Below are 26,921 nucleotides of genomic sequence, written 5' to 3'. Positions count from 1 at the left end.
AGAGTGAAAATATTCGAATACGATACACGTTTCAAGTTAATGGAAAATTTTCATGACGCTATGCCACGTGCGTCCAGCTGTAGCTAGAGGGTAGCTATCTAATCTAAACATTAGCGTTCTGAACTGAAAGAAAAGGCTATGAAAACACAGTGAAAAATATTCGTAACAGTATGCACATTCAGTTTTGAAGTGATTAAGAATTTAGCAATATAAAAGTAACGATTAAAATTGCGAATAAATGCTCATAATTGAATAACCCGATGATAAAAAGTGACGGTGACGTCACGAGATTGGCAGATGTCAAATGTCGACGACAGTTTGAATCTTTGTTCGTTTCGAATAAAATAATTCGTCCCTGAAGAAATTAATAGACGAGCATCGCTCGAATTGGCAACAGAATCGACGCACTAATGTTTCAGATGCTGTTCGAGGTTAAATTAATAACAACGTATAGCTGTAACTATACCATTATTCTGTATTGCATATTTCTTCTTTTTTACATTAATTTTCATTTTTCTTCCTTCTTTTTTTAACTGAATATTTTATTACTATTTTTCATGTATAATTTTAGCGCGACAAAAACGTATTCCTATTATTTTAATTGAATCCAATCACTATAATTCTGATAGCCTTTATACATATGTATACTTACATTCGTGTGGTTATTCGTGTTTCAAAATTGTCAGCAGTGTTATTTTTGTCATACTTAATATTTTAAGGTGGCGCATAAAGGTCAGTAAATAAATCGATTATTCCTACGTAAACGACACTTTTTTATAAATATTGCAAAATAAAAAACTTTATATTGCAGGTAATCGATTGTGATATAGTTTTTTATTTCTTAATTTATGTATAAATCATTCAATCTTGACAAAAAGTCAACCTTTCTTGTACTGCATTCGAAAGAATTGTAAGAACTACGTTATTCAATATATCAATACCTATGGAATATTATCGATTATCTGTGCTATTCATCTAAATCGTCATTGAATGGAATCTTAAAAAATTGTAGACTGTGAATATATCCTTATGGAAGCACGAATAACTTACATTTCTAACGTAAACTCAATTCACGTTGCTCCAACAAAATTTTTGAACAATTTACGCTACGTATTAAATTCAATATTGATTTATAAATAAATTTCAGTGCGTCATCATATTAATAGTAGAGCGAATTACCGGACTCTGTACTGCGATGTTATCGTTGAATCAGTAGGAAAGTCGCGCTTGGTGTAATCGCCCCGATGTAGAAGGAAATTCCAAGTACTCTCGGATAATTACGATACGACTCGCTCAATGGCGGTCATTAAAATTTATTACCGAATGAGTCACAGCAATTTGTTCGCGCATAGAACGAGCTGTTAAATGGCTTTCCGTTCCCTTTACGCGATACTGTTCTTGATTTCGTTTTGATCCCTACGTGAAAAATCCTACGCTTCTTTCACCGAGCAATTATCAAATCTTTACTACGTCGCAATTAAACACGAGACACGGAAATATTTATAGAATTTTCTTTACTCGGATAATACAAATAAACTGCAACTATTAAATCCATAGGAAAGTTTTGACGCTTTAACAAGCGTAATTCATACGAGACGAAACACTTAGGAAATATCATGGAGTTAATTTATTCGGTGACTAAGTGCACTTAAAATACCGTAAACCGTACGTGTTACTAATAGTGTTGAGCAAAATGTAATCTGATTGCACGACAGCTACGAGACAATTTGTTATTTATTTTATAATTCGCGACTAAATATTCAGTTCTAAATAACATGGATAGAGTAACTAGGTAAGAAGTTGTAGACAGTTCTAGATAAGAACAAACGTTCTGTCATACATCGATCACCTTTCTTATTCATGCGACAACAGCGTGAATAACGAATGAAAAGAACAACAGAACTTTTCCACAGACATAATATTTTCACAAAGGAGCAACGATACTGTACCTAGTTCTTCTATAAAATCTGTTACGAGTATAGAACTATCGTAAAAAAATAATTAACACTCTCAAAATGTTTTGAATAATTCATCCTTTGCAGTGACATAGACTTCTAAAAAATTTGACCAATTGGACCCAGGACAATTTTACAAGTTGCTTTTCTCATGTTCTCCAATTCTAATCACAGTACGTAATCGTTCATAAGTGGTATTCAAATTATCATAAAACTAGCGATTATTTTGTCTCGTTAGCGTGTAATAAGCCTTAATTTCTGTAAAAAGAGATGTTATGAAACGAAAACAACTCAAGATCGCATAACGATGTCTCAAAGTTGATCACCTTGATTACGAACTGCGATCAACTCGAAGAAAGCTTGATAACTAATAAATTTTAATAACTGAAACTTGTGTAACGAACGTTATTACCAGTCGGTTCGTTGCATCCATTACGCTTGATATAAATACAAACCACGAGCAAGCGAAATAACGAAATAAGTCGTGAATGTCATCTTAAGACGCAGCTTCGTGAAACGGGCTTTCGAATGCACGTGATGCAAGTACTTATGCATGCAATTATATCAACGTCTAAAGAGAGAGTAATCGCATAAGGAGGCGTCGATGCGCATGCATGGGTAAACGTGTATTCGTGCACGATATAGAGCACGCAACCACGAAGAACGTAAGCATTTCTCATTCCCGTTATCGGTTTTTCACTTGCTCTATATTTCACTTCGCGTCTTGCCGATAAAATAATAATATATAAAATTAGAAATAATGCGTTGCGTGACGATACGTGAGGTTGCATAGAATTGTCGTTGCGAAGAAACAGAATCTCGAGAATCTGGCCAAAATTGGGAGTTTTTAGATTTACGTGGAAAATCGGTACGTCGAGAGTTCTGATATAAAAATTCTGAAACGTTTATTGGCGACTTTATTGCGCGTACAGATTTCTTTGCGTCGACGAAGGAATTTTTCATTGCGAAAACTTTAGCGAATCCGTGTCGCTCGGAACTTTCTTGCATTCCCCGGTTAAAGACTTCGCGTACCGGATAATATTGTGACTAATGGCGAACGCATTACGAATTATATCTAAACGAGAAAAACTTTCGTCCGTGATAGGCAAGTTTTGTCCGAGGCCACGGAACGATAAAGCTTCGAATGGCGGATAACCGAACGTAAACGTAACACCTGTAATAAAGGTGCGGCGATTTCCATGAAAACAACTTAATAACAAACACCGAGCTCAGAGGCTATCCTTGTAAGAAACAAGAACGATAACGTATTTTCACGGAAACCTACACTCGGTTTTAAATCGACGATAAATCAGACGTCGATCAACGGTATACGGTTAACTTCGCGTGTCTCGGCGTCGAACCAGCCACGAAGTAAGAATCTGGCTTGCTTCCAAGAGCTTTCCAATCGCCTTTTCCCTCGAGATGACTTCTCAGCTGGCCGATCGTCCATCGACGCGATAACGAAAGCTTTGCGAACCGGAAGCGCGACTTTGAGACTTTGTCGCTGTTATCTTCCATCTTCTGCTTTTTACAGTTAATTCCTCGCCAGACGATAGAAGCAACCGGAAACGCAAGAAACGGCGTCTCTATTTTCCCCCCCGGTTGGAAACAAACGTCGCTCTTCCGGCGGAATTAAGGAGCTTGTACGTCCAACGCAAATAGATGCAAGGAACAGCCTCGAAATCTCAAAAAGACGTTACACGCGCAGAGAACTATCGCACGCGTTTGCGTATCCTGAGGTAAACCCTTTTGCTCCTTGAGCCAACCCGAATAACGGGGGTTGTGCTGCCAAGAATGCTGAACAGAAAGTTTCGGGGCGACCACCTACATCCTCCGAACATGGAATACCTCCGAGATAAGATCCCCTTGATTCGGGAATTCCGAATTCTCCGGGATCCTTTCATGCCCCTATCCTCAAATTCTTACTAAAGTTCATCTTGCTACATAAACATCATGGACAAAGGCGATCTCTTCGGCTACTTCGAAACGCTGGACTAAGGAAACGAAGACCGCGTTGATAAATATTACGTTCCGACACGATGTCTTATTTAAAAAAATACACGACTCGAAGTAATTTTGTCCTACACTGAGCTGTAGCATTTCTCGATACGATAACAAAGTAATTTGCAAAACGATGTTAAAAGAAACAAACGTCGTCGAAAAAATCGGGTGTAAAAGATAAATACTGTTTTTAATGGTAATTGGTGATCATTTTTTTAAATTGATCAGTATCGTTCTCTGGCTTGAATATTATTAAGAACTAGTTTCTATTATTAAGAACTAGCTATAGCAAAAAACAGCTATTGAAATGGGAAAAGGATCTGACGATTAAACATCATCAAGTTCTGCTGTTACAACAGATAATTTATATCACAATATAAAAATAATATACCTAGGTGTTTCTATTTAACCAAACCACCCAGTATACACATCGTGATACTCAACCCAGATATCAGACTCGTGATATCTAATATGCAAGGAGTTATGTAATTCATTGTGATAGTGGAAACATACCAAAATACTTCTCTGCATATTCTCAAGCATAAAAACCAGCTAAGCAGCTCTATGGCTTCGATGATCTAAATTCCAAGAACCTGTTTTCGCCCAGTATCTTAGGAATGAAATCGAGGTGAGCCTCTTGCATAGTAATCGTCATAGCGCGCACTCGGGTCAAAAAAGTGTTTCAACGCCTCTAATCAAACGCTTCGACGAGCAAGTTATGTAAGTCGAACTATAATCGTGATCGTTAGAATCATACAATGATATTCGAAGCGTGGCACGAATTGTTAGGATACGTTCGTAACCGTTAACCAATTGTAAAAAATACTTCGATGGGATGCTATTTCAGGTTTTAAAGAAACGGAGTACAGAGTTTTAAATCCAACGCCTAATATAGGAACGGTCTGAATGGTTGTGCTTCGCGAAAAAGCACGATACACCGCAGTTACACTTTCATCTCTCCATCTATAGGATGCTGAGGCAGTAAACACGCGAAAGAAACAAGTCTAACGAGATAAAAGTGTTGCAATAAATGAATAACGACCGTTTCGTCACATTTCCGTCGCGAATCCGTCCGCTGTAGAGAGAACAGTGTTCATGGCCGTGTCTATCGGATCTAGAATCCGCAGGAAAGCACTGACCTTACGTACACCGAGTTCTACGGAATATTCTTCTTCGCTGTTTCTAAACTATTTTCATTGTGAAATCGTTCGTGACTGGAGAAATATGTACAAAAATGCTGACAACGTCGTACAAGTGATCCCCGTCGCTTCTTAAAATCGCAACGCGTTCTATATTATTCGCTTTTATTCCCATTCAACTTTCATCGCCTCTTTAATGACCCACAAAATAATAAGGATGCAGCGAGTCGAATGTTCCAATTTCGAGCGTTTACAAAACATTCCTTCTGGTAAAAATATGTACAATAGATGATTGTTCCCTCCGTAATAAATCGACGAAGAAAGAGTTAAATTATTAATTACGAGTAATTGAATACAATGCTCTGGATATCCGTACTTCTCTGAAACAATGCTGCAACTTCTATGGCCCTCGATCCCTTGCTTGCTTGCTTATTTGATTACGGTATGCATATTGTTTGCAGGTATTTCTCCTAAAGCGCGTTCCTGGTGGTCCGTATCATAAACCACGGCTTACAAAAGACCTTTTCCATCTCTGACTATATCGCAGAACAATGACTATAACCTCCATAATTGAACGAAGACGACACCCTAAATTTTCAGCGAGTATCGCGATATAAGCGATTCGACGTTAACTAATCCAACAAGAGGAAGCCTCGCTTACACATGCATCCACCACTGACTATAGTTATACATATACTACTACGTGTTCCTTCCACGTCCAATTTTACTCGTCGCTAAGTGACCGTCTCTTCCACTTGTTAACGTGGTACAACGAACTCGTGCAATCATCGGGATCTACTATAATTATTAACGATATTTTAGACCTGAGTTATCGTACGATACTCTATAAAATTTTGGCTAAGAGAACTATTTGCGAACGTGCATACTGCAAGAAACTATTCAGAATAGTAATGATTCAGTCGTTAGTGAACGTAGTATCAAATTCTGCCCAGCAGTGAAATAACCATTTGCAAAAATTCAGAGCACTAAATCTAAATTCCATCCAGCGACGTTTTCCTCGACTCTCGAGTATGCATTGTACGTTAAATCGCTATGTCTACAGCTCGTATTAATTTCATATTCTCGTTAATTTTTCTTTTAAGCAATTCCACGAACCTCGTAAAAGATGGAAATCTAACGGTACAATGTCCACTGAAAGCGATGGATGGTCTATTATTTCTCAATGGAAGTCTTACAATTTCTACATGGTTTCTTTCGCAGCGCGACCTCGAGCAATCCTTATAAAACAGTACTCTCTGTTGCGTAATAAAGTTGGCGACATTTGCTACTCTTTCCTATCTTTTCCGGGCGACGGTGAACCGTGAAATGAAATTTAATTTGATTGTTCAGCTAATTTTCCCATTGCTGCAATTAAGCTTTGTTCGACGGATCCAGTCCCGTCCCGTCTTCAGGCTCATAGTGACTAAAATATCTCGGTCGATATTTTTTAAATCACCTTTGATGCTAACATTGCCATGCATTTCATACATGTTCTAACATTATTATTTCTCGTTTGTCCAGCACAGCAACGTTGAATAAACCGTAATATAATTTGAGAAATAATATCACAAAATCATTGGATTTAACGTAATTTCTCCAATGGACTGTGCTTGTAATAATATCCCGACTCTAATTTCTAAATTCATTATAGTTGTTGCACTCCGTTGCTATGTCAGAGTGATAACAGACGAAAATTATCACTGCAAGTAAAACAACCACAGTCTATTACTGGGTTAATTGCATCAGAAATCCGAAATTGAAGGCGACAAACTAAATTCACTACTCAATATACGTTGTAAACTTGGTTTACGAACAACCACAGTACGAATATTGAATCAATCTTCTGGTTACCAACCCGCTGTAACCACAAATTTTCTGAAATAAACTATTTACACTCCATATCGCGTGTTAAATTTACTCGAAACGTTCTTTTGAAAATCAAACGACAATATTCCAAGAATCTTTTCCAAAGAACTTCTGACAAATTTGTTTAACGGCATTGATAAGCAAACCACGGCCACGTTAGTAATACTTGTCGATGTCGTAACATGTTGCAAATCCATTGAATATACAAGAGTGTTCCGGAACTTATGCACTTAGCCAATGCAATTACAGATAACGTAATCCAATGTACTTCTGCAAAATTTTACCACGAAGATAAAATTCCATACTCCGTTTCTATTATTAAATAATTTAGACGCGACGCTACAAGATCGAAGAAACCTCGAAATCCGAATTTCTTAAACGCGAGAAAGTCTAAGAACAATTTCTACGTTTTCTCTCATTTATCGTTTGCTCTTGGTTTCAGATAGATGGTGGTGTACTTGCAAGTAACTATCACCTACATAGCAACATCGACCACGGGTCCCTAATTGGGACTTCCGGCGAGGGTAATTTTACGATTTACACTACGGAGAAGAGGAACTCTCTTCCTCGATCAAACACATAAATTTTGCATCAACTACTGCTCGACAACACACGAACGAAAACCTGCTGCGAAATGCCAATTCGACGATAAAGTTTCTTAAACTCGTTTATGATTCACCAGATAACATTTAGGAGAAACGCAGTCGTCGAAATCTATTGTATACTTTTCGAATTATTATCTCTGCTTCCACCGATCATGTGACTCATGAAATTCATTCGAATTCACGATCGAATATACGACACGTGTCATTAATGATAACAACGTTTCGCACAGGAAATTCAATTTTTATAATCGTCTTTTTAAATTTGTTTGTTTACTGTATTTTATGTTAAAATTGAACGTAGATCGACAATTCTTTTCCCGTGGGAAAATATATTAAGCATGACTGCTTCGAAGCATTGTTTCTCAAACTGTGAATTATTGAACCTCTAGGGATCTGGAAACAGATTGGTGTGGGTTCCAGAGTTCTTTAATAAAAATGGAAAAAAATTTTAAATGGAACGAAATAAAAATTCCCGTAGTAATTTATCATTTTAAACTCGTCCGTCAAAAATAAAAATAACGGGGGAAAACCCCGGAAACTAAAACATTTGAAAATTCGGAACGACTAAAAACTGAAACGAAAATATTTGGTATTCATTCCATAAATGGATCAATCGTTGTTTTTATTTGACGGAAAAAGATGAAAATTGTTTGTTATCGTTCTGTTTGTGCTAAAGATTTCAAATGTTATTGGATTTCTCGCGTGCGTTAAGATAGCTTCACGTTAAAAAAGAAGTTTGTTATGATCTGGTGTTTAATAAACTCCAAGGGGACCATTCGCATGGATTTAATATGTTCGGAATATAAATGTATATTTTTTAACTGTTTTAAAATTTAAAAACAAAAGTAATAATTTAATTTTACTAACAAAGATTGTTCGCTATTAAGAAAAATACGCGAAACGATAGAGTTTGAAGAACAGTGCTCCAGAACATTATTATACAGAAGGACTCTTTTAAAGATAATGATACAGAGACAGCATTGACCTTTATTTCACTATACTAAAGCGAACAAAAGAATCTACTTGACTGATAGGAGAACTTCCTGGGACGGAAACATTCCTTCCCGTTGCTACCTAATTCTTAACGTCACGAACACTTGTAGCGAGGTATTTCAAACATTTAACGATTACATTAATACCGAGCAACAATTGATTCAATGCGACTTTTTGTTGATAATATTTTAAGAATTACATGGTCCGTGTTCGATTGTTTGCAAGAACATTTTTCGTGAATTTCAAAAAATAGTCTCAAATTTTTACCGGTAAAATTAATTAAATTAAATATAGTAATTGAGTACAAGAAGATAAGATAATTGAATGACTCAAGGTATAATCTGAAATTGCGAAATTCGATTAGCAACAATCGAGTTCGGTAGAATCCAAGGCTCTGACTATAGCTGAAATGAAGGCAACCAACCTCGGAATGTCGGTAATCTCGTCTTAAAAGTGTAACTGGTGTAATTCGTAGTCGGGAAGGTGGCCTTGAACGACCAGCTGATATTGCGTCGTCCTTAAGTGCACCCCCGCAACAAATGGAAACACTGTTGCGAATAAAACCCGCGAGAATATCAAATTTACATACTATTTAAGATACGTACACTGTATTTCTCAAATCAATTAAGATACATAACACAGCTATTTGACGAGGAGAAAAAAGTTAGTATCAAACTAGAATTTTGGGTCGGATTATTACTCAAAAAGGTTTCGATCTCGCCTTTATTTTTTTTTTAATGGAACCATATATATTCATTACGACCAGCGCGCTGCACGATTCAAGAAACGTTTATGAAAACAAATAAAGTCGGTTTTGATGAAAAAATGACTAAAAATTGCCGCAAATATTCGCGACAAATATTTACATCGATCGCCGTTCCCCCATCTCAATGTAAAAACAACCGAGTTGATTTTCAGTGATTTATTTACATTTACCTGTGAATTTGCATGTATTTTAGCACTTCATACCACAGTGTTGTAACGAAAAAATTTTTTCGATTATCGAGTCTTAAATAGAGAATAAATTTTGTATTCGGCCTTTCCCGTTGCACCAAAATTTTGCGTAAATACAAATGAAATTCTAGAAATTCTAGAAATTTCTAAACTAATTAACCGTAATCGGTGATTAAAAACTAACAACCTCTGTTGTAAATAGTTTGGATAAACAAGCAAGTGCGAAACACGTCATATAATATAAACAAAGGAAAACTTTCGTCATTTGCATGCTCGGAGAAACCTTTTATTAGTAAAGCGATTCGCAAAAGAGGATTAAACTTTGCCAAACAGTGCGTAGATAAGGAACTTTAATTCTGGAAGTAGATCCATTTTTAGAATAAAGCAAGTTACGCTATTTAATTTAAATGACCACGCTTTAGCGCGGAGGAAGCAAACTTCAGGAACTTTGCTTAAAAAATGAAAAGTCAGCCTCGAAACACGGTTAAAAGTCTGTATATTTATGAGATCGTATAGCTGCAGGAAGAGTCGCGAATTTATTATTAGTTAATGCTATCGTAAAGAAGAGAAAATAATTATTTGCAGCAAGATAACAATGCAAAGCTCCGCACAAAAAATCATTCGGTGACACTGGTGGTGACTGACGTTAAAAATATTTGTACGAAAACACTTTCCTTCTAAATAATACGCATTTCCCGCCGTATTCTCTTTGTGCATGCAAACAAGACTACGTTAATTCGTTTCGATACAAAAGCTAGACCAAAAAGATGATCTTGCATCGTATAAATTGGAAATTTCCCAGAAAAGATCGAAAAACTCACAAAATACGTTGTACGGTCACCGCATCGGGTACGTCGAACCGGCCGTACCAAGATAAACGAAATTCTAGATAACCTCGCTAACGACACCAACACTCGTGAAGGACGAGACGTTAGGTCTGTCCTGTATTATGGTAGGAGGGAACCGAGCACCATGAGCGAACAACCGTTTCGTTTTAACGAAGACTAAAGAAAAACAAAGATTTTTGAAACGGAAACTGTGCACTTGCGTTTCGTTTCAGAGGCACCACAGAGAAACGCGCGAGACACGCTGGTCGTGAAAGGATGATTCATGAGACGCAGAGATGGATACACACGCACAGAGGCGCGTATACAGATACGCGCGTATGCATATGACACATCGGCCAACAGCACATTTCACGGGCCAGATGCTGAACGGTACAGGCACCCGGTACTCTCACGCCAAACACTGACGTATCAATGAACCGATTCTAGCGGAGCAAAGCGTACGAATGCAGGCACGGGGAGCGCGGAAACGATAAAATATGTGGAAAAACTTACCGCTCTCGATATAAGGCACCAGCAACAGCAACAGCAGAAAGGGAACGTATCCGTACGTGTCACTGATCATCGTAACCATATTCTTTCTCACAGTTGGAAGCCGCTGTCCGGGTATTGGCACCACCTCGCGCGTACGTGCGAACAACAATAAACAAAACAACAACCGGACGACGCGAGGAAGTAGCGGTTTCGAACGGTAGTCGCTAACAGTCGCAACAGGACACGAGAAACCCGATGCGACGAGAAGCGATAACGCTGGCCCGTATATACGAGAGCCTCGCGATGACGCGCGGTGATCGAAGACGAACCGATATTACGAATATATTCACCACTCAGCCTGCGTACCACCTAGATAGCATAGCACACACTCGATTCCGATTTCACTGACGTTACCTTGTAAACGCGCTCCGTTGTTCGCGCGCGCGACTTTTCGTAGCAGCCGAATCATATGCGAAGCACAAAAACCGGAGAAAAAGCGACCAACGAACTACGGCACGCGATCCACGACACGGTACACGGCACGTCTCGACTCGGGGTTGACTAGCTTACGCCATCGTTTCCCAGGAATATTACACTTTTACGCGGACGGTCCTTACCATCGACGATCCGCCCCTCGTAACCTTTTTTTCTGCTGCACGCTACACGTCTCCTTCGCTCCTCCGATCTGTCTCCGTTCCGTATTGCTCCGTTCCTTGTTTGTCGCGTTGTCTTACGAGCGTCGTGCCCAGCTGACCGCTTCCTTCCTCACACTCTTTTACGAGACGACTCAAGATTTAGCAGACGCATCGCAGCAGTAACAAAACACACACACGACGTCGGCCAGTCGCCACCATCGCTACTGGCAGTTCTGCCACCGCAGGAGCTTCGACTTTCCTGCCATGTTCACGGTTTGCTATTCCCTCGTTCGCGAACGTGCCGTCAGATGCCGATACTTACCGCTTGGCTACGTAGCCATTGCTGCCCCCAGGATCGGTTCAAAGCCACGCGACGCCCTAGACAACATTAATTTCAGCTGATCCTCGAATTGATTGCTTGATTACTTTGCAAATACTTCTGTAATTAAATAAAATACTTTTGTAATCTACGATCGCGAACTCATAACTTGTAACCGTTCAATAAAATATTACATTACTTTTTATTAGAATTTATGTTGTGTAATCATAATTACTGGCTTGATTGCACATGAACTATAATTATTAGTCATTGATCAAATTATGTATCCAACTCTGTCCCGTATTAAGACTTTCACTTTTTCTTGTTTTTGTACTAAAAATAAAGATAACCGATTTAACGCCAACTTTGGCACCCAAAACCGGTGCCTGCTCAACTTATGGCTAGAGGCGACCCTGGCTATCCTGTAACGAAATAATGTGACGTCATTTAGTGACATCACAATGGTTCAATCATCGGCACAGCAAGTCGATCTTAAAAATCATAAAATATACATCTTCATTAGATATAAACTTTGTATATGCATTTGATATTAATGTAAACGTTCTATGGTATATGTTTGCTATTATGTTACAATGTCCTGGAACGATATAAACTCTGTATAAAATAATTCAGTATAAAGCATTTATAAAATATAATATAGAAAATTATAGTTCCGATAATTTTATCGTATTTGTTATACATTACTATAATCCGATTTTCTGATTTTATTTTGATAAATTGTAAGTCGAAATTTATCGCTAAAGGTTGTTTGCAAATGCTCAAAATGCAATATTTGTACATTAATAAATCGAAGATAAAATATATTATTTAACAAGAATGTTGCGCGATAAATTGTTTAATTTCTATTTTGCTAGTGTTTTAAAAGAAATATTAAATTGAGAAAAATCGCTTAAAAAGATACACCTAAGAGTCTCATAGGGAATTTCTGGTTACATAGGTGATTGTCCCTTTGGGCGCACGGAACCCGGGAGTTTTCAAATTTAACCATGGATTAAATTTTTATATTACGGAATTAATTATCGTAAAAATATTATTAACAGTTACAAATAAACTAAATGAATGGAAAACAGAAACAAATAATTTACAGTTCCACATTTTGGTTCTTTAAATTCACCTACAACTATATTATAAAATTTATAATGGCAAAATTAACCTCTTGTTAACTGAACAAAGTAAGGAACACGGGCATACCTCTATATAACAAAACTTACCGTCGTTTTATTATTATTAGATGCAGATTAAAATCTATGTAACTTAATTCTTTATTGGTAATACCATTCTTAAAGAATGAAATCTATCTAATGGGATCAATTACATACATATGTCAAAATGCATGCTCCGCACAATTCGGTAGAGACAATGTTAACGAATCACTCTACAAATATAGAACAAAATGCAAGAACTATATTACGAAAGAACGAAGACAACGTTAATTTCAAACAGACACAAATGATTGACCGAGACTCGTCTCCACACAATTTAAGTAAGTTTAACCCTAAGAAGACTGATAATGTGCCTAAAACCGTCATGTTAATGACTGATTGTTATGGACTATGGTATTTAACGAGCACACTTACGTTATCCATCACTATCTTTAAAAATCAAGCTTCATACTTTTAAGATTCGGTGACTGGTGGGCTCGACAAACCTTCCCCCTCTAGTCTTTCTAGGGTTAATGAATCGGAGATAATTGTGGTCTTTCAATTTCAATCAAATACTAATTGCAGTTTATGACAGTGCAGTCAACTGTTGTAAAAGGACAAGAAAGAAAAAAGCGAAAATTAGTCACGGATTCTACTTCGTCTTCTTCGATGCTACAGAGATATGATAACGTTCTAAAAAGATGTTTTCGATGGTGCACTAAATGTTGCAGAAAACAGAAATCAAAGAGAGCCCGAAAAAAAAAGAAAACTTTATGGAAACGCCTGAAAGAAAAACGAGAAAAATGCAGAAGTAAAAAACGAAGAATATACGCTTCGGCTACGCAAAGCAGTACCACGACAGCTGGATACTCGGATTCGGAAGAAATTAAGGAAAAAAGACGTAGGAGAGCTAAAAAAACTGCTAAATTCGATGATTCGTCTGTTGTTGACCCACGCTCGTTCGACGATGAACATGTCATTACAGATCACGGTTTGGAAAAAGATTTTGTCGATTTCACAAAAAGTTGTTGCTATCTATGCGCCAAAAATACGATGGCGATTGCAGCGGCGATTTCTAACAATGTGGGCAAATCTAACATATCGATTCAGGCTTCTACTCATTTCGTGGAAAAATCTACGTCCGTTAAAAGTGGCGGTCCAGGGGCACGTGTCAGAACGGTGCAATCGTCCGTTAAAGTGAAAATGCGCGACATGAGTACGCTGTATCCGGAAAGAAAGAAGCCCAAGAGAACAAAAGGAAAATTCAAACTTAAGAAGTTAAATATTTTTTCGAATCTGAAAGCCCCAAAAGCGAAGCGACCAAAAGTACGAACCGTTGCTTGCGAAACAGACAAATCGTCGAGACGCAATAATGTGCCACAGTGTAGAGCGAGGCGCGGAACTTACTGCGTAAGGGAAGATAAGTAATTATTTATAATAGTCGGTCAAAGTTCTGTGATTATTCGAGAGGAAATTGCGAAGTGACTGACCATCTTTGTTCCGATGTTACAAAGAAAATACATATACGACACTTTGATGAACACTTTAGATTCTCGTAAGTGGTCGATTGTTTCTACTCAGTATTATAAAACTTGGAACGTATTTATCGGATAGTACAACTATACTTCCTGTTTTTTAATACCTTAGGAGAACGAGTTACGGCAGGGCCTTTTTATTTGTGCCACAGAATTAAAAAATAATAAAATACATTGTATATGTATACAATAAATGTAGATTTTCAAAGTTACTTCTCACCGAAAACTGCATTAACAAGATATTTTTTATCCATTTCGCCAATTTACCTCGAATGCAAGGTATGCGTTCGTTTTACTCTGAAGTCTGATGAGCATAGATCATTACCGTCGGGATCAATAAGTTTTAACGTGATTGACATTAGAAGCTTATCCATTAAATCCTGATATCGATTGTTACTGTCTCGTATGATTCAACTCTCGGAAAATTAATGGAATGTAATAATTAAGTCACCAATTAACATCGTTTCACAGTAATTAACAGTAATTAATATTGCTTGTGTGCCATTTCGCACTGTTATATAGGGTGTTTCTGAACTGATGGTGTAACCCAAATAAAGAGTGAATCCACTCAAAAAGATTAAATCGAGAACGTAATATTATATAATATTTGAAAAAACATTTTTTTTTTAAATACTACGATGATCGTTATCTTATAAATTTTGCAAAATACGTTACGTCACATTTCTCGTAGGTGATTTGTCGAAAGCGACTGTCGTGACGTCGAAGCGTTTGTAACCCATGTTCCACAAGTGTTTGCTCGGCTCTTTAGATGACTCTTCTATCAGGATGTCAACGATTTGAAATACTGATCGATTACTATACGTAAGCGTATCGACAGAATGACAAAGACTGAAGGTCTGAATTGGAAACGATGCACGTGTACTCGTCGAATTTTCCATATCCGTTTATTCCGAAATGAAGCTTCGCACGAAAATATGTCACTTCAAATTTTCAATTTATTTTTTTTTTTTTTTGCGCGTATGGATTCACCACTTTTCGGACTGTACTATCGACCTCTACATCCTCGGTTCGCGCGCGTGTGTGGAGGAAGTTCGTTTCCTGGCGGTTAAGGGACCATGATCGGACTGATACGATACGTATCGATGATGCTCGAGCAATTCGATACTAAAACACAAAGTGGGAAGTATCAGTGAAAGGTATCAAAACCTAAGATAGTCGGTATCAATGTTTGACACCGATACTTTTGAAACGAATACTAATCGACACCTCTAGGTATAGTTGCCTTAACGATGGAACCGATGTCGAATAGTACCAAGTAAGTATCGGTACGTCAATGATTGATACTTAATCGTTCGATCGTATAATACACAATTTATATCGAACTGTTTAATATTCAGATAAAAACATTGACGCATACCAATTACAATATGTACGAGCACTCTTGTCCTTCAATTGATTCGGAGATACTAGTTTCAATATTTAAATTTCTAAAGAGCCGTTCGATTCACGGTTTTTATCTTGTTTTTTAGACTTAACTTTCTCTTGGGACCTATTTACCAAAACAATAAATATTCATTGCACAAATCTGTATTTGTCATCGTCGCAATTTATGTACACGTTGCTCTCGTCTCGTTACAATACATCCCGTACATTTCCGGCGAATTAACATTCAACGTTTTACACGATTATTCGTCTAATGAGAATCATTTAAGTAAACGTACATGATTATGGGTTCGTTAGAAAATCATAGATTCGTAATATAGTGATTACGATTCAACGGTCGGTTGAGTAGTGCGAATCGATATGAGTTCAGGCGGTATCCGGAGAGGATACCATAGACCGCGACGGTATCGTCGCCGCGTTCACGTTAGCGTCATCTGACGCAGGATTACCAAACACGAGGGGTGTGGTGTAGTATGGCAACAGAGGGTACTGCGTCGGTGGAAAATACGTGGGTGGAAACAGCCCTTGCCTCTGAGCGATTTTCAACCTGGACGTCAGCTGCTTCTTCCACTTGGTGCGACGATTTTGGAACCACGTTTTGATCTGCACTTCCGTCAAATTCAGGGACTTCGACAGCTCCATTCGTTTGCTCACGCTCAAGTATTTGTCGATCTGAAGCGAGAATTCACGAGTGCAACAAATGTTTATGATACTGACAATATAAATTCTTAGACCTTTAAATTCTCAATGACAACACTTCTGCTTAATTATTTATTTTTTTCTTTTTGGTGGTCTCTTCAGGCAGTCTCCACCTGTCTCATTTTGACGTTTCGTATCTGCCAATCGAACTGTTGCAAGCCAAAAGCTGTATTAATATTACGAACCACTACTTTATACTAAAATGATTAATGAACTTTTATTTACAACAACCTGATAAGAAGATGTTTGCTCTGAAAACGATAAATAAATAATTTTTCGACTCGTTTATCGAACGTACCTTGAATTCCGCCTCGAGCCTTTCCAATTGTTTAGCGCTATAAGCTTGGCGCGGTTTCCGATCGATCCCCGGTTTTCTGGACCGCCTTCCACTCGGTTTTGGAGCTGCGCAAATTAATGCTTTACAGAAATGAATTACGGGGGGAAAAGGATCTGACGATAAACTGACAAATTTCAGGGAAATAAAATATTAATTGCACGGCAAGTTTGACGGGATGACAGTTCCTACCGCGACAGACCTTCTCGAAGATTTACGACCGCGATAATAAAAATTTAACATTATAATCATGCGTCTTAATTGTTCGGCTAACTTCGTCAGCTTGTACTCAATTACCACTTTCTCTGGTGCGGTCTACTCATTGGACCGCGTCTAGAGTTACCAAGCGTGTCTAAAACATGCGGGATTGTTTGAGGAACGTGTGACATCTTACAGTCAATACGAGGCAGAATGTGGCAAAGAGCTGGACAAACAGTTTATACCGAGGAACGTTTGGCTGCGATTATCATTATGGTGCAAAGAAGTTCCACACATTTCCGTTCAAGGAGTTATATGAGGTATTATACCGTTGTTAGTCACATTTAGATAATATGACACGGCGGTCTGGCACGTATAAAAAATTAGATAAAGAAATATCCAGAAACTATTGCACATTTGTTATTAAAAGAATTTTTTAATATTAATCTAACGCGAACGAACAATTTTTGTAATTCAAATACATATCTCATTTACAGTTCTTAAATAGAATAATTTACAATTCTTTTTTTTAAATGAAAAAAAGTTTATAAATACCGTGGAAGGATAAGAAAGTTGAAGAGACTCAGAAACAAATGCAAACATGTAAAACTTGATGCAAAATTCCTGTTCACTCTTTTATATGATATTTTTCTAATTCTTTTAGCAACATTTCACAGGCTGGTTATTCCTGTCTATCGTGAAACTGAAAATTGTGACGATTCCACGTCAAAATAGGAATTTCTCCCTTTGTTTAATGTTCAGTTAGCTACCCGGCCCTTATGCTCTAAGCCAACAAATAGATGTCGCCTGTTTGCATAAGACCTTTTGCGTTTTTTCGTAGAACTTTCGAGTACAATTAGGACTGCGACGAACGGAAACGCTTTCCGGCGTAAAATTCTTTGCTATAAATTCCTTCGTCACATTATTCCTGCAAATATTTCTTCTATGTTAAATATACAAGCGTACCTACTTTCCCCGTATGGAGTGTTATTTACAATTTTTATTACACTAATTAAAAATAGATACTTGCCCAAATACGAAGGAACATTTTTATAATGGAAGAACAACCAAAGAAGAAACGATAGAAAAATAATTAATTTCTATTTCGTGTCGACTATTGATAGCACGAAATACGTTACTCGATTACGGCGCAATAACTAATTTAGCGGAATTAAATGTTTCAATTTTATTTAAAAATAAAATTAGATTTTTATTAAGCCTCTACAATTATACTATTTAAATTTAGTACAGCTACGTGCACTGATCGATTCCTCGACGTTCATACGAATCGACGGGTACAAATTCGTTGTGCGAATTGATTATGTTTCCCAGAAAACGAGAAAGACTACTGGCCAAAAAAGAACCACGGTGACGAAGAACGAAAACCGGCGGAGCCAAGATTTACGAGTGTACGGAGACATTTAACACATCTCCGGAAGGTGGTTAGAGTAACGTCGCTGATAAATGGGCTTCTAACAGCATGGCGGATAGTAGCGAAAGAAACGAAACAACAATGGCGGATTAAAATCTCCGACGAAAATTATTCACAGCTCCACTGTCGTCGTTCCTACAAATTCGTAATTCATCGTCGAAACTATAATGACATTTATTTAATTTGAATGTCGTTACAAGTCACACGACCAAAAATAAAACATTAATATTCAGTTAATCGTTTAGAACAAACGAGTATTACAATTAACATAATTTCAGTGACGTTTCGATCGAACGTCAGCCCCGATTACACAGTTAAAACACATTTAACTGTATTTCAAAATGACTGAATTACGAAGTATTTAATAAATAATTGTCACTAATCGTGTTATTCTTTTTTATAATACTAATTATAACCTGTGCAAGCTGAGGCATTGCTATTAAAAAGATATGGTGGATACGAACAGCGTTAAAAGCGGTTGAATTATCGGTTGTATGGGATTAAAACCGTTTGACATCCGAATAACTAATTATTTTATATACTCGGTTGGTAACGCACCAAAATCGGGGGGATTCAACACCCCAAGCTGTTAATGTGACGATCGCGTGTCGAAAAGCTGTTACCACAGACGCCTCGAGTAATGTCCAATATTCCCTGGAGCCAAGAAAGAACACGCCGATTTCGCTCTTCCCGGCATTGTTCGCGAAAATGGAATTACGACGATAAGTTATTGCGAGCGGATAATTAGAGTCTTTTGTCGTGGCGAAACGAAAATACCCGACTACGATGATATTTCAAGGCGTACGCGAGAAGTTCCGACATCGATATTCGATAAAATGCAAACAGGTAAGCCGTACCGCTAAAAAATCTTCTATTCGACGTTAATTGCTTACCCAGCAGTACGCGAACATTACAAACGTTCGTCGCCACAGCTCAACAACACGATGTATACGCTATTTACTTCCCAATTTAATTACATATTTCTACGTTGATCGAAAAATAAATCGTACGTCAAGTTTTCTCTTGTATTTCTGTTTCAATTAATGTTTCTATCGACAAAATAAGAAAAGGCACACACTTTTAGCGAAAGGTTAATATCAGTGAACTCACCTTGCAATCCGAATAATTGACCAGGTTTCGTTTGAGCAAACCAACTGTTGTATAAAAGGGATGCTGAAGCAAAAGATGTCGCCGAGTATCCGGACGGGTCTGAAAATGTAACTTCAGAGTACGATAATCCTGCTGGTGCGTATAATCCGACACCCATGTCTGTAAAATAATAAAACTAATGGTCTTTTACAGATATTACGTTAAGAAGACGTAATCATTACGTCTTGATTTCATGTACGAAACTGGCGAATCTAATTCTGTGTTATACTGTAGTATTTCGACTGAAAAAAGTAGCTATTATTTAGAAAATATTGGGAATATGTAGATATATGGGAAACTGGAAACTTATTTAGTTGAAATAAAATTCTTATACGACACTTTATACATCAAAATCTTCACTAAATCAGAATAGAGATACTGATCATTTTCATAGAAGTACTTATGAAAGACCACTATAGTGTCTGGAAGCTTATCGGTTAAATATAACGTTTGCAATTGAATAATATTGAAAGGTATTTCTTTGTATCATAAATTGTACCCGAATGCGTGGCTGGTATAGCTGTGGGCTTGATAAACCGACTTTCATCCATCTTCTCGTCCCTATCGTCCTGCTCGTCGTCCCTATCTTCATAATTATTTAAACTGGAGGACACTTCCGTGTCACGTTCCTCGTGTCTTCCGAGAATATTATCAATCGTGAATGCACTGGATATAGCGATCGGCGATGAATTCTTCCGTTCGGTTTGCTTCCTGTGAATTTCTCTGCAACTTTCGCTACTGGATTCGGACGTGTATTCCATCGTGTCCTGGTGGCTGCCCGAAAACTTCGAGAACCGTTCACGATCCTCTCTCGTTCGATCGTAAGCGTCATCGACGACGCGAATTTCGTTAATATCCTGTTGCACGGGCGTTCGAAGATCGTAAATCTCGTCGCTGATCTTATGATTTTGATACAGCTCCATCGCTGACAATGTCATTGGATCTCGTTGCTCGAACTTTCCAAAATTCAAGCTTTACGGATGCACTTTCAACTCGTAATTAACGCTCACTTTACAATCACTGTCCAACGTTTATTCTACATCGCGCACTTCTAATTTCTGTGAGATTGTCTCTCGTTCAAAACAACGATTTCAATTAAACGCACCGATACCGTCCATTTTTCGTCACTTCCCCGAGCAACTGCGATTTTGTTGCATCTTTTGTCGAATATCGAAGCACGTGTAACGTTCAAACGATCTTTGGAACTCTCTCGACAATCTCTGCTGGCATTTCGAACCTAATCTCCGACTAATCACCCTCTCAGCCTTCCGAAACCAAGTACGTTCAAATGTATGACAGGTGGCACGTGTCCGTGGTCCAGAAGGACCTCCCAACATCCCCACCAACAGTTCCTGAGGGAAGGTCATCCTACGATGCTGGAAGAACATCTCGGGCCAAGGATCCCCACTCGTTTCTGTTACCTGATCGGAGTAGGGGTCAAAAGCTTATTCACACTGGTTTAACGTTACTTTACTATCATACGCGCGATAAATCGATAGAGTGCCTACTCTCGCCTTAAACATTTTCAGGTGGGCTTCCTTTGCGTCGTATAACGTTTGAACGACTAAAACCACGTTTTATTCCCGTCATTCGGGCTTTTCGCGTCACCGGAAACGCAGCAAGACGACCGTGTTCCTAAACAAACTTCCATCCAGGGTACATTATGGTCGATGTTGCCAATTTTACTTCGAAACGATGATTCTTATGTTATTTGACAAACTACTTGTAATTTTTATAATTCTTCTCTCATGTATCATTTACATTATTTATATTACTTCTGAAGAGGACTCTAGTAATAATTCAGATCTGAACGTTGAAAATATTTTAACGAAATTTAATTGTAAGTTGTAAAAATTGTTCGATAGGTTCGATCTTTACCTTGGTGAACGTTATTTAAAAATTGTGTAAAATCGTGTGCAGACGGAATGCTATCGTCGATGCGCTATTTTATATTGCGTCATTGTCGCGTAGCTCCGTTTTATCGAATTATTATTGTCGTTCTCGTAGCAGTAAGGACATTTCTGAGAACGTAGTCGCTTAATGTCATGATGTGCGCAGTAGCAAACTTCATCCGCCGAAAAAGAGTTCATCAGGGATCAGAAAGCAGAGCTCCAATTGGCTCCGAGGAGCGCATGCTCTCCCGAAGAGTACGCCTTCTTCGACCCCCTATTTCAGGGCTTTATGTCAGCAAACTAATGGTTCCTTCTCTATCACATATATACATATATATACTCAAGCAATGGATAAACGCTTCTGCCATACGGAGAACGCCGTGAAAAAGTATCGCAAAATACTTCTTCACGCGTTTACTAAACTCCGTCCAGTGGTTCTCATGCCACAGCTCTTGGACATTTTATAAACAATTTTTAATGCTGGCAAAAGGTGCTCAAGCCGATGAGGTTCCTTTTAGAAACGAGTATGAATTATTTTAAAATGTATTCCTGCGCTCGAAACGACTGTAAGCAGTTTTTCGAAACACTAGCTTCTTTGGAAAAATACATTAAAAATGGTTCATTTTTTGCATGTTTGAATTACAATAGCTGTTTCGAACTTCCAATAAGAAAGAAGCATGTACGCTAGAATAGATTCTAATTTTAGATAAAAATACGTTACCTGGGATTCTCAACGTGTCGTCTCGACGATATTATTTCTTTTTACGGGGCTGCAAGTGTCCGACATTCCCGTGAGTATCGTCAGTTACCAAACAGATCAACTCAATCTCAATGCTCGTTTTCACGGACCAAAAATCCATTCTGCTCCATGCTGCTAAAAGGATCAATGGCGATTGTGAGTGCTTTCTACAGCGGACTGGTATCATCAATCGGTGTCCAGTTACTTCAACCACGTATATAAAGCGCAAAGTATTATAATTTAAATTGTTCGATAATTTGTAAAGTTACTATCCAGTGGATGATACGGTGCTTTCCACGTTGTTAGTTTAACATATTTCTGTACAATTGTGTAATTTTTTCTTTTTGTTAGTTTAAGCGTAATTGCGATCGAGTTGGAATAAAAATCCTACCGGAGGATCGATGAAAGTACGGCTACATACTAATGAACCATATCGCAATCTTTGTATGTCGCTTACGAGCGTTCTTAAGAAATTTAAGCGTGCAAGTGACGAGAACAAATATTGAGCCTCGGGTACGTAAAACGAAATGCTATGCATCACCTTTTCGTTAGGTGTGAAAGGAGGAAGTAACGACATGGTCGACGCACATGGTATTTCACGGACAAGAATCCATGCTACTTCCAGGAAACCATTACGAGCCCTTAAAACATCTTTCGATATGTTTGAGGGAAAGACTGTCGCGTACTTTTAAAGACCTCGGTAAATAATTCGCATTCGCACGACAGAGCTTGAAATGAATATTATCAGATGTCCCCGTAACAAAAGATTCGAACTAACTTAAAAAAAAATGTAAAAAGAAATCTTTACGGAGATTATTTTTATTGAGTTTCCGATTGCTCGCGAAGTAGAGATTAATATACCCTTAGGTTTGACATATTTTCTTTCTTTATTGCTATAACGCCTGGTAAAGTTCCCGGACGAACGGTAGTTTTCCCAATGTGGACTTTTCTTTTACGTTTGATGCACGCTGCGCCACATAATTGAAACGATCAATCAAACACCTGCGTAAAGAAGGGTGTACTAACGCGTGCACAAATTGCCGTGGAACGTTTTCAGGCAAAGAGAATCCATCGACGCCACACCCTCGCTGCATTCTGCATCTGTAACACGCGTTCATCTTGTTTAAACTGGTTAATTATATCTTTTTTCATAAAATTTCACCTTTTTGTTTGAGAAGTGTTCAATGCACAATGAAAGTTCCATTTTGTTACGAGTAGAACTCTGAAACAACATAGCCTAGCGCTCAGATACCACGAATGAAATTTCAAAATGGCGCCGCGCGCAACAATTTCTATATTTTTCATCATATTTTTGCGATAGTATTTTTAATAGATCGACGACACTTTCCTGGTGAAAATGAATCCAAACACGACGTCACTCCGACTATTTTTAATTACACGTTATTTTAATTACTTCCGAAATACTGTCAACCAGGTATAATTAAAAATAGGCTGAATAAAGTAACATTTGGACTCGTTTTAATAACGAATACTTAACACCGTTGTGAACATCGAAGAATATAAAATTTTTAATTTCCATTACTTGAATTCTCATACAGATTAAATTTTTAATACTTTGATAATGAAATCTTTAGCACAAAATCTAATTTAAACAGGACATTTACTCTAGATAATAACAAAATTAAAATTCAATTTTTTTTCAAGAAAAATAAAGCAACAATTCTTTCCAAATAAAAGTTAAATATCATTTTTTTTAGTATACACGTGTGCGGGTCGTAAAAAATCTTGGAGGTTATTTCGGTAATTTTGTCACCGTGTGACCGCTTCTATAATATTTCACGACGAACGGGCAAATATTTGAAAAAGAGAAAAAACATTACAGAGAATATTAGTAAGTTTAATATTGCAGGAGTCTGAGGCGAATAGGTTAAAGAGATTGCGAGAATTCTTTCGAAACTGAGCGATTAATTTTCGGTAAGCTTCATGTATAACTGGTCGCTATTGGTATGGGCGCAGATATAGCCACTCTCGTGCGGTATTAGACAGGTGAGCGAGTTCCCAGGGGAACAAAGCCCCCATTACCTCATCTCGCCAACCCATCCCATCCATCCCGGCAAACCCTCCGCTTCTAAAACATTCATAAGAGCATCGTAAGTGGTTTTTAATAAAGGTATTTAATCATAGGTGTCGGATTACTTGTAAATCGGTTGCTAGTGTCACCGACTGGTGTTGGATTAGTCACGCGTACAAATATGTGCTCAGTGAAATCCCAGTTTGTTTGCATGTGGGCTATTTGTTTCAGCCGTTTAGTAAATATCGATACTCGGATCGCGCGTACGCGTTCGTATTTTATACTTTACAGAAATTCAACTGTTACTTTAAACGCAAAGCTTCGTTAACGCCAGCTTAAACACGTGTACAGTTAAAGCAATTATTTCTAGCAGTCGTGTGGCTCGTTGCAGGACCGTGTCTCCGTTTTGACTCAGTCTTCGTGCTACCTGACGAAACTCTGTCCGTAAAAAGATCAAATGTGTTTCCTCGAACGAGTCCAACTCGTCGCGTTGGTGGTTTCGATCGCGTCGATGGCAAAAATTGCTGGCCAACAATGCTTCGACGACGGCAATGAATTTTGCATCGACGAGAACGACATACTTTCGGTGGATCTTCTGCCTGGAACATTCCTGTTCGCGGATCAACAAACAGCCAAAAGCAAATCGACGAACACCGACGATAAAGCGACCGACGGGTCTATCGACAACGCGTTGAATGATATGGACTATCACAGGTGAGTTTAAAGTTAACTGTTGTTTCTCGATAACATCGTGTCTCGTGATTTTTCAATTTAGGAAAAGGATGAACGAGTATTTGTGCCACGGTTACATGGCGGAGGAAATTTTTAAATTAATGAACACGCCCAGAGTTAAGAGGCGTCTCGGTACGCCGGAAAAAAATGAATTTAAAGATTCGATGGACGACGACAACGTTACCATCCACGACAAAATGTTGGCGGACGAGGGAAGTTTGAAGTATAAAAAGTGGTTGCAGCGGTGAGTATTTAAGTTTAGTCTCTGTACTATTTTCGATAATCGATGGTCCACCATAATTTTTCTATTTAGGAGGACCACGTTAGACGACGTGTATCGCCACTATATTCCCCACAAGAAGATGGATAAAATGCAAGGGCATCGAGATGGAAATATCGAGGAATTCGATGGGGAAGTTACGGGTTATGCGATGCAGGCTCCGTTACCGTCCGGAAAAATTGGTTTCTACGAAGGACCAAACGAAGAAGACGGTACAGAAAGCAATCGATATCTGAATATTAAATAATTAATTCCTTCGTACGCGATTTAAACGAAACAAAACTATCGAACAGATCACATGTTGTCTTCCTCTTCGGGGCACAATTTTTATTACGGCCAGAACTATGGTCACGGGGGTGACCACCATTTCTTACATCACACCGAATCATTCCCCGCCATACACGAGGAACACTATTACACGGCACCGTACTATCACGACCACGAAGAGGAATATCACAAACCTTACTATCATAAATCGAAAGGGAACGAACTTTCGATAAGAGACTTCTTCGAAATTGCTCTCACAGCCTTAGCGTTTCTAGCCTTTGGATTATTCATTATACATTTATTAATGAACGCTACGGTACGAGATTCAGACTAATTTCATTCAAATTGGATACGATAGTAATTTTTAATCTTCTTTTTCATTGGTTTCTTTTATAAAGAATAGTATGAATACAACCTCTACCACATTGGTGACCACCAGTAGACGCTTCAAGAGGAACATTGGTGGCTTGCCCTTTTCGTACGACAGCAACGAGGAATTGAACGAGCTCTCTTACAGCGTTCTAAGGTCCATTGAAGCTGCTCTTGTCGCTGACATGGACTCTGGAAATTGTCTTCGTAGAATCCTCTGCGAGAACAATCGACAATCTACGGAAAACAAGGACGCGCGTAAAATTTGGGTACCAGTTTGGAGGTAATAAAATATTTCTAAACTTGCTTAGGTACAGGATGGTATAAGAAGAAACTAACAAACTTCATCGATATACCTAGCAGGCAACGATAGGATTTAAACTGTCTCAAAAATTTGCAAAACATTTTGCAAGATCATACGTCTTGTAAATTCGATCTTGGAAGTCGTGAATATTTAAAAACTCTAAACCTACTATAACGAAAATTATTTTTGGATTATATATACGTGCGATAACCATGGAACCTTCCTTTTCAGTCTAGGAATGAGCTGGATCTCTGGCAGAGTATTAAAAGGATCCCCATGGTCGGCAATGATGGATTCTGTGAAAGCATCCGTTCTGGGTTTAGGCGGAGTCGACTGTGCGTCCCTGTATCCTAACTGCGATCTCAAGAAACAGAGGATCAAGAGGGCTCGAAGACGCAGAAAATAATTCGATCAATATTATTTAAAACATTGTACAACATTACGACTAATTTCATCCTTAGATTACTTTTAATACGTATTAAATACTCATTTTTGAATGACTTGTATTTTGGTTGGTTTCATCGAGCAACACAGTAAACCTTTCGATATTTAAATTTCCTACAAAGCTGTTATTATATATGACGAAGATTATAGGTAATAATTAAA

General features: G+C 38.1%; 4 protein-coding genes across 7 annotated transcripts in view; 2 read left to right on the top strand and 2 right to left on the bottom strand.

Moving 5' to 3' along the window:
* The window catches only part of Kuz (zinc-dependent metalloprotease kuz), a 134,988-nt gene extending 123,267 nt beyond the window's left edge, over nt 1-11,721 (bottom strand). For all 4 annotated transcript variants that reach the window (XM_076774065.1, XM_076774066.1, XM_076774067.1 and 1 more), the window contains exon 1: nt 10,854-11,721. In XM_076774065.1, coding sequence (XP_076630180.1) covers nt 10,854-10,932 — 79 coding nt within the window. In that variant the 5' untranslated portion in view covers nt 10,933-11,721. The remainder of the gene's footprint in view (nt 1-10,853) is intronic.
* A 1,415-nt stretch (nt 11,722-13,136) lies between these two features.
* On the top strand, nt 13,137-14,377 carry LOC143346081 (uncharacterized). Its single transcript, XM_076773835.1, has 2 exons — nt 13,137-13,235; nt 13,535-14,377. The coding sequence occupies exons 1-2, from the start codon at nt 13,137-13,139 to the stop codon at nt 14,375-14,377; spliced, it is 942 nt and encodes a 313-aa protein (XP_076629950.1).
* Nucleotides 14,378-16,254: 1,877 nt separating this feature from the next.
* LOC143346080 (uncharacterized) lies at nt 16,255-20,638 on the bottom strand. The gene is made up of 4 exons (XM_076773834.1): nt 20,200-20,638; nt 19,662-19,820; nt 16,886-16,989; nt 16,255-16,560 (listed from the first exon to the last, which is right to left on the bottom strand). Exons 1-4 carry the CDS (start codon nt 20,636-20,638, stop codon nt 16,255-16,257), a joined length of 1,008 nt encoding a protein of 335 aa, XP_076629949.1.
* A 4,236-nt stretch (nt 20,639-24,874) lies between these two features.
* Nucleotides 24,875-26,721, top strand: LOC143346078 (uncharacterized). The gene is made up of 6 exons (XM_076773829.1): nt 24,875-25,077; nt 25,139-25,339; nt 25,409-25,587; nt 25,669-25,958; nt 26,041-26,294; nt 26,547-26,721. Exons 1-6 carry the CDS (start codon nt 24,875-24,877, stop codon nt 26,719-26,721), a joined length of 1,302 nt encoding a protein of 433 aa, XP_076629944.1.
* Nucleotides 26,722-26,921: the final 200 nt, after the last annotated feature.

The sequence above is a fragment of the Colletes latitarsis genome, chromosome 10, assembly GCF_051014445.1.
Source record: "Colletes latitarsis isolate SP2378_abdomen chromosome 10, iyColLati1, whole genome shotgun sequence".
In the NCBI taxonomy this organism is placed as follows: domain Eukaryota; kingdom Metazoa; phylum Arthropoda; class Insecta; order Hymenoptera; family Colletidae; genus Colletes; species Colletes latitarsis.
This window is presented reverse-complemented; position numbering and strand designations above follow the sequence as displayed.

Bases quoted from the DNA above. Each gene is read 5' to 3' on its own strand.
- LOC143346081 (XM_076773835.1), top strand. From the start codon at position 13,137: ATGCATGCTCCGCACAATTCGGTAGAGACAATGTTAACGAATCACTCT. The intron at 13,236-13,534 runs GTTAATTTCAAA...TACTAATTGCAG, and splicing joins TACGAAAGAACGAAGACAAC to TTTATGACAGTGCAGTCAAC.
- LOC143346080 (XM_076773834.1), bottom strand. From the start codon at position 20,638: ATGACATTGTCAGCGATGGAGCTGTATCAAAATCATAAGATCAGCGAC. The intron at 19,821-20,199 runs GTACAATTTATG...ATTATTTTACAG, and splicing joins TATACCAGCCACGCATTCGG to ACATGGGTGTCGGATTATAC. The intron at 16,990-19,661 runs GTGAGTTCACTG...TAATTTGCGCAG, and splicing joins TCAATTATTCGGATTGCAAG to CTCCAAAACCGAGTGGAAGG.
- LOC143346078 (XM_076773829.1), top strand. From the start codon at position 24,875: ATGGCAAAAATTGCTGGCCAACAATGCTTCGACGACGGCAATGAATTT. The intron at 25,588-25,668 runs GTACAGAAAGCA...ACTATCGAACAG, and splicing joins AGGACCAAACGAAGAAGACG to ATCACATGTTGTCTTCCTCT. The intron at 25,959-26,040 runs GTACGAGATTCA...TCTTTTATAAAG, and splicing joins ATTTATTAATGAACGCTACG to AATAGTATGAATACAACCTC.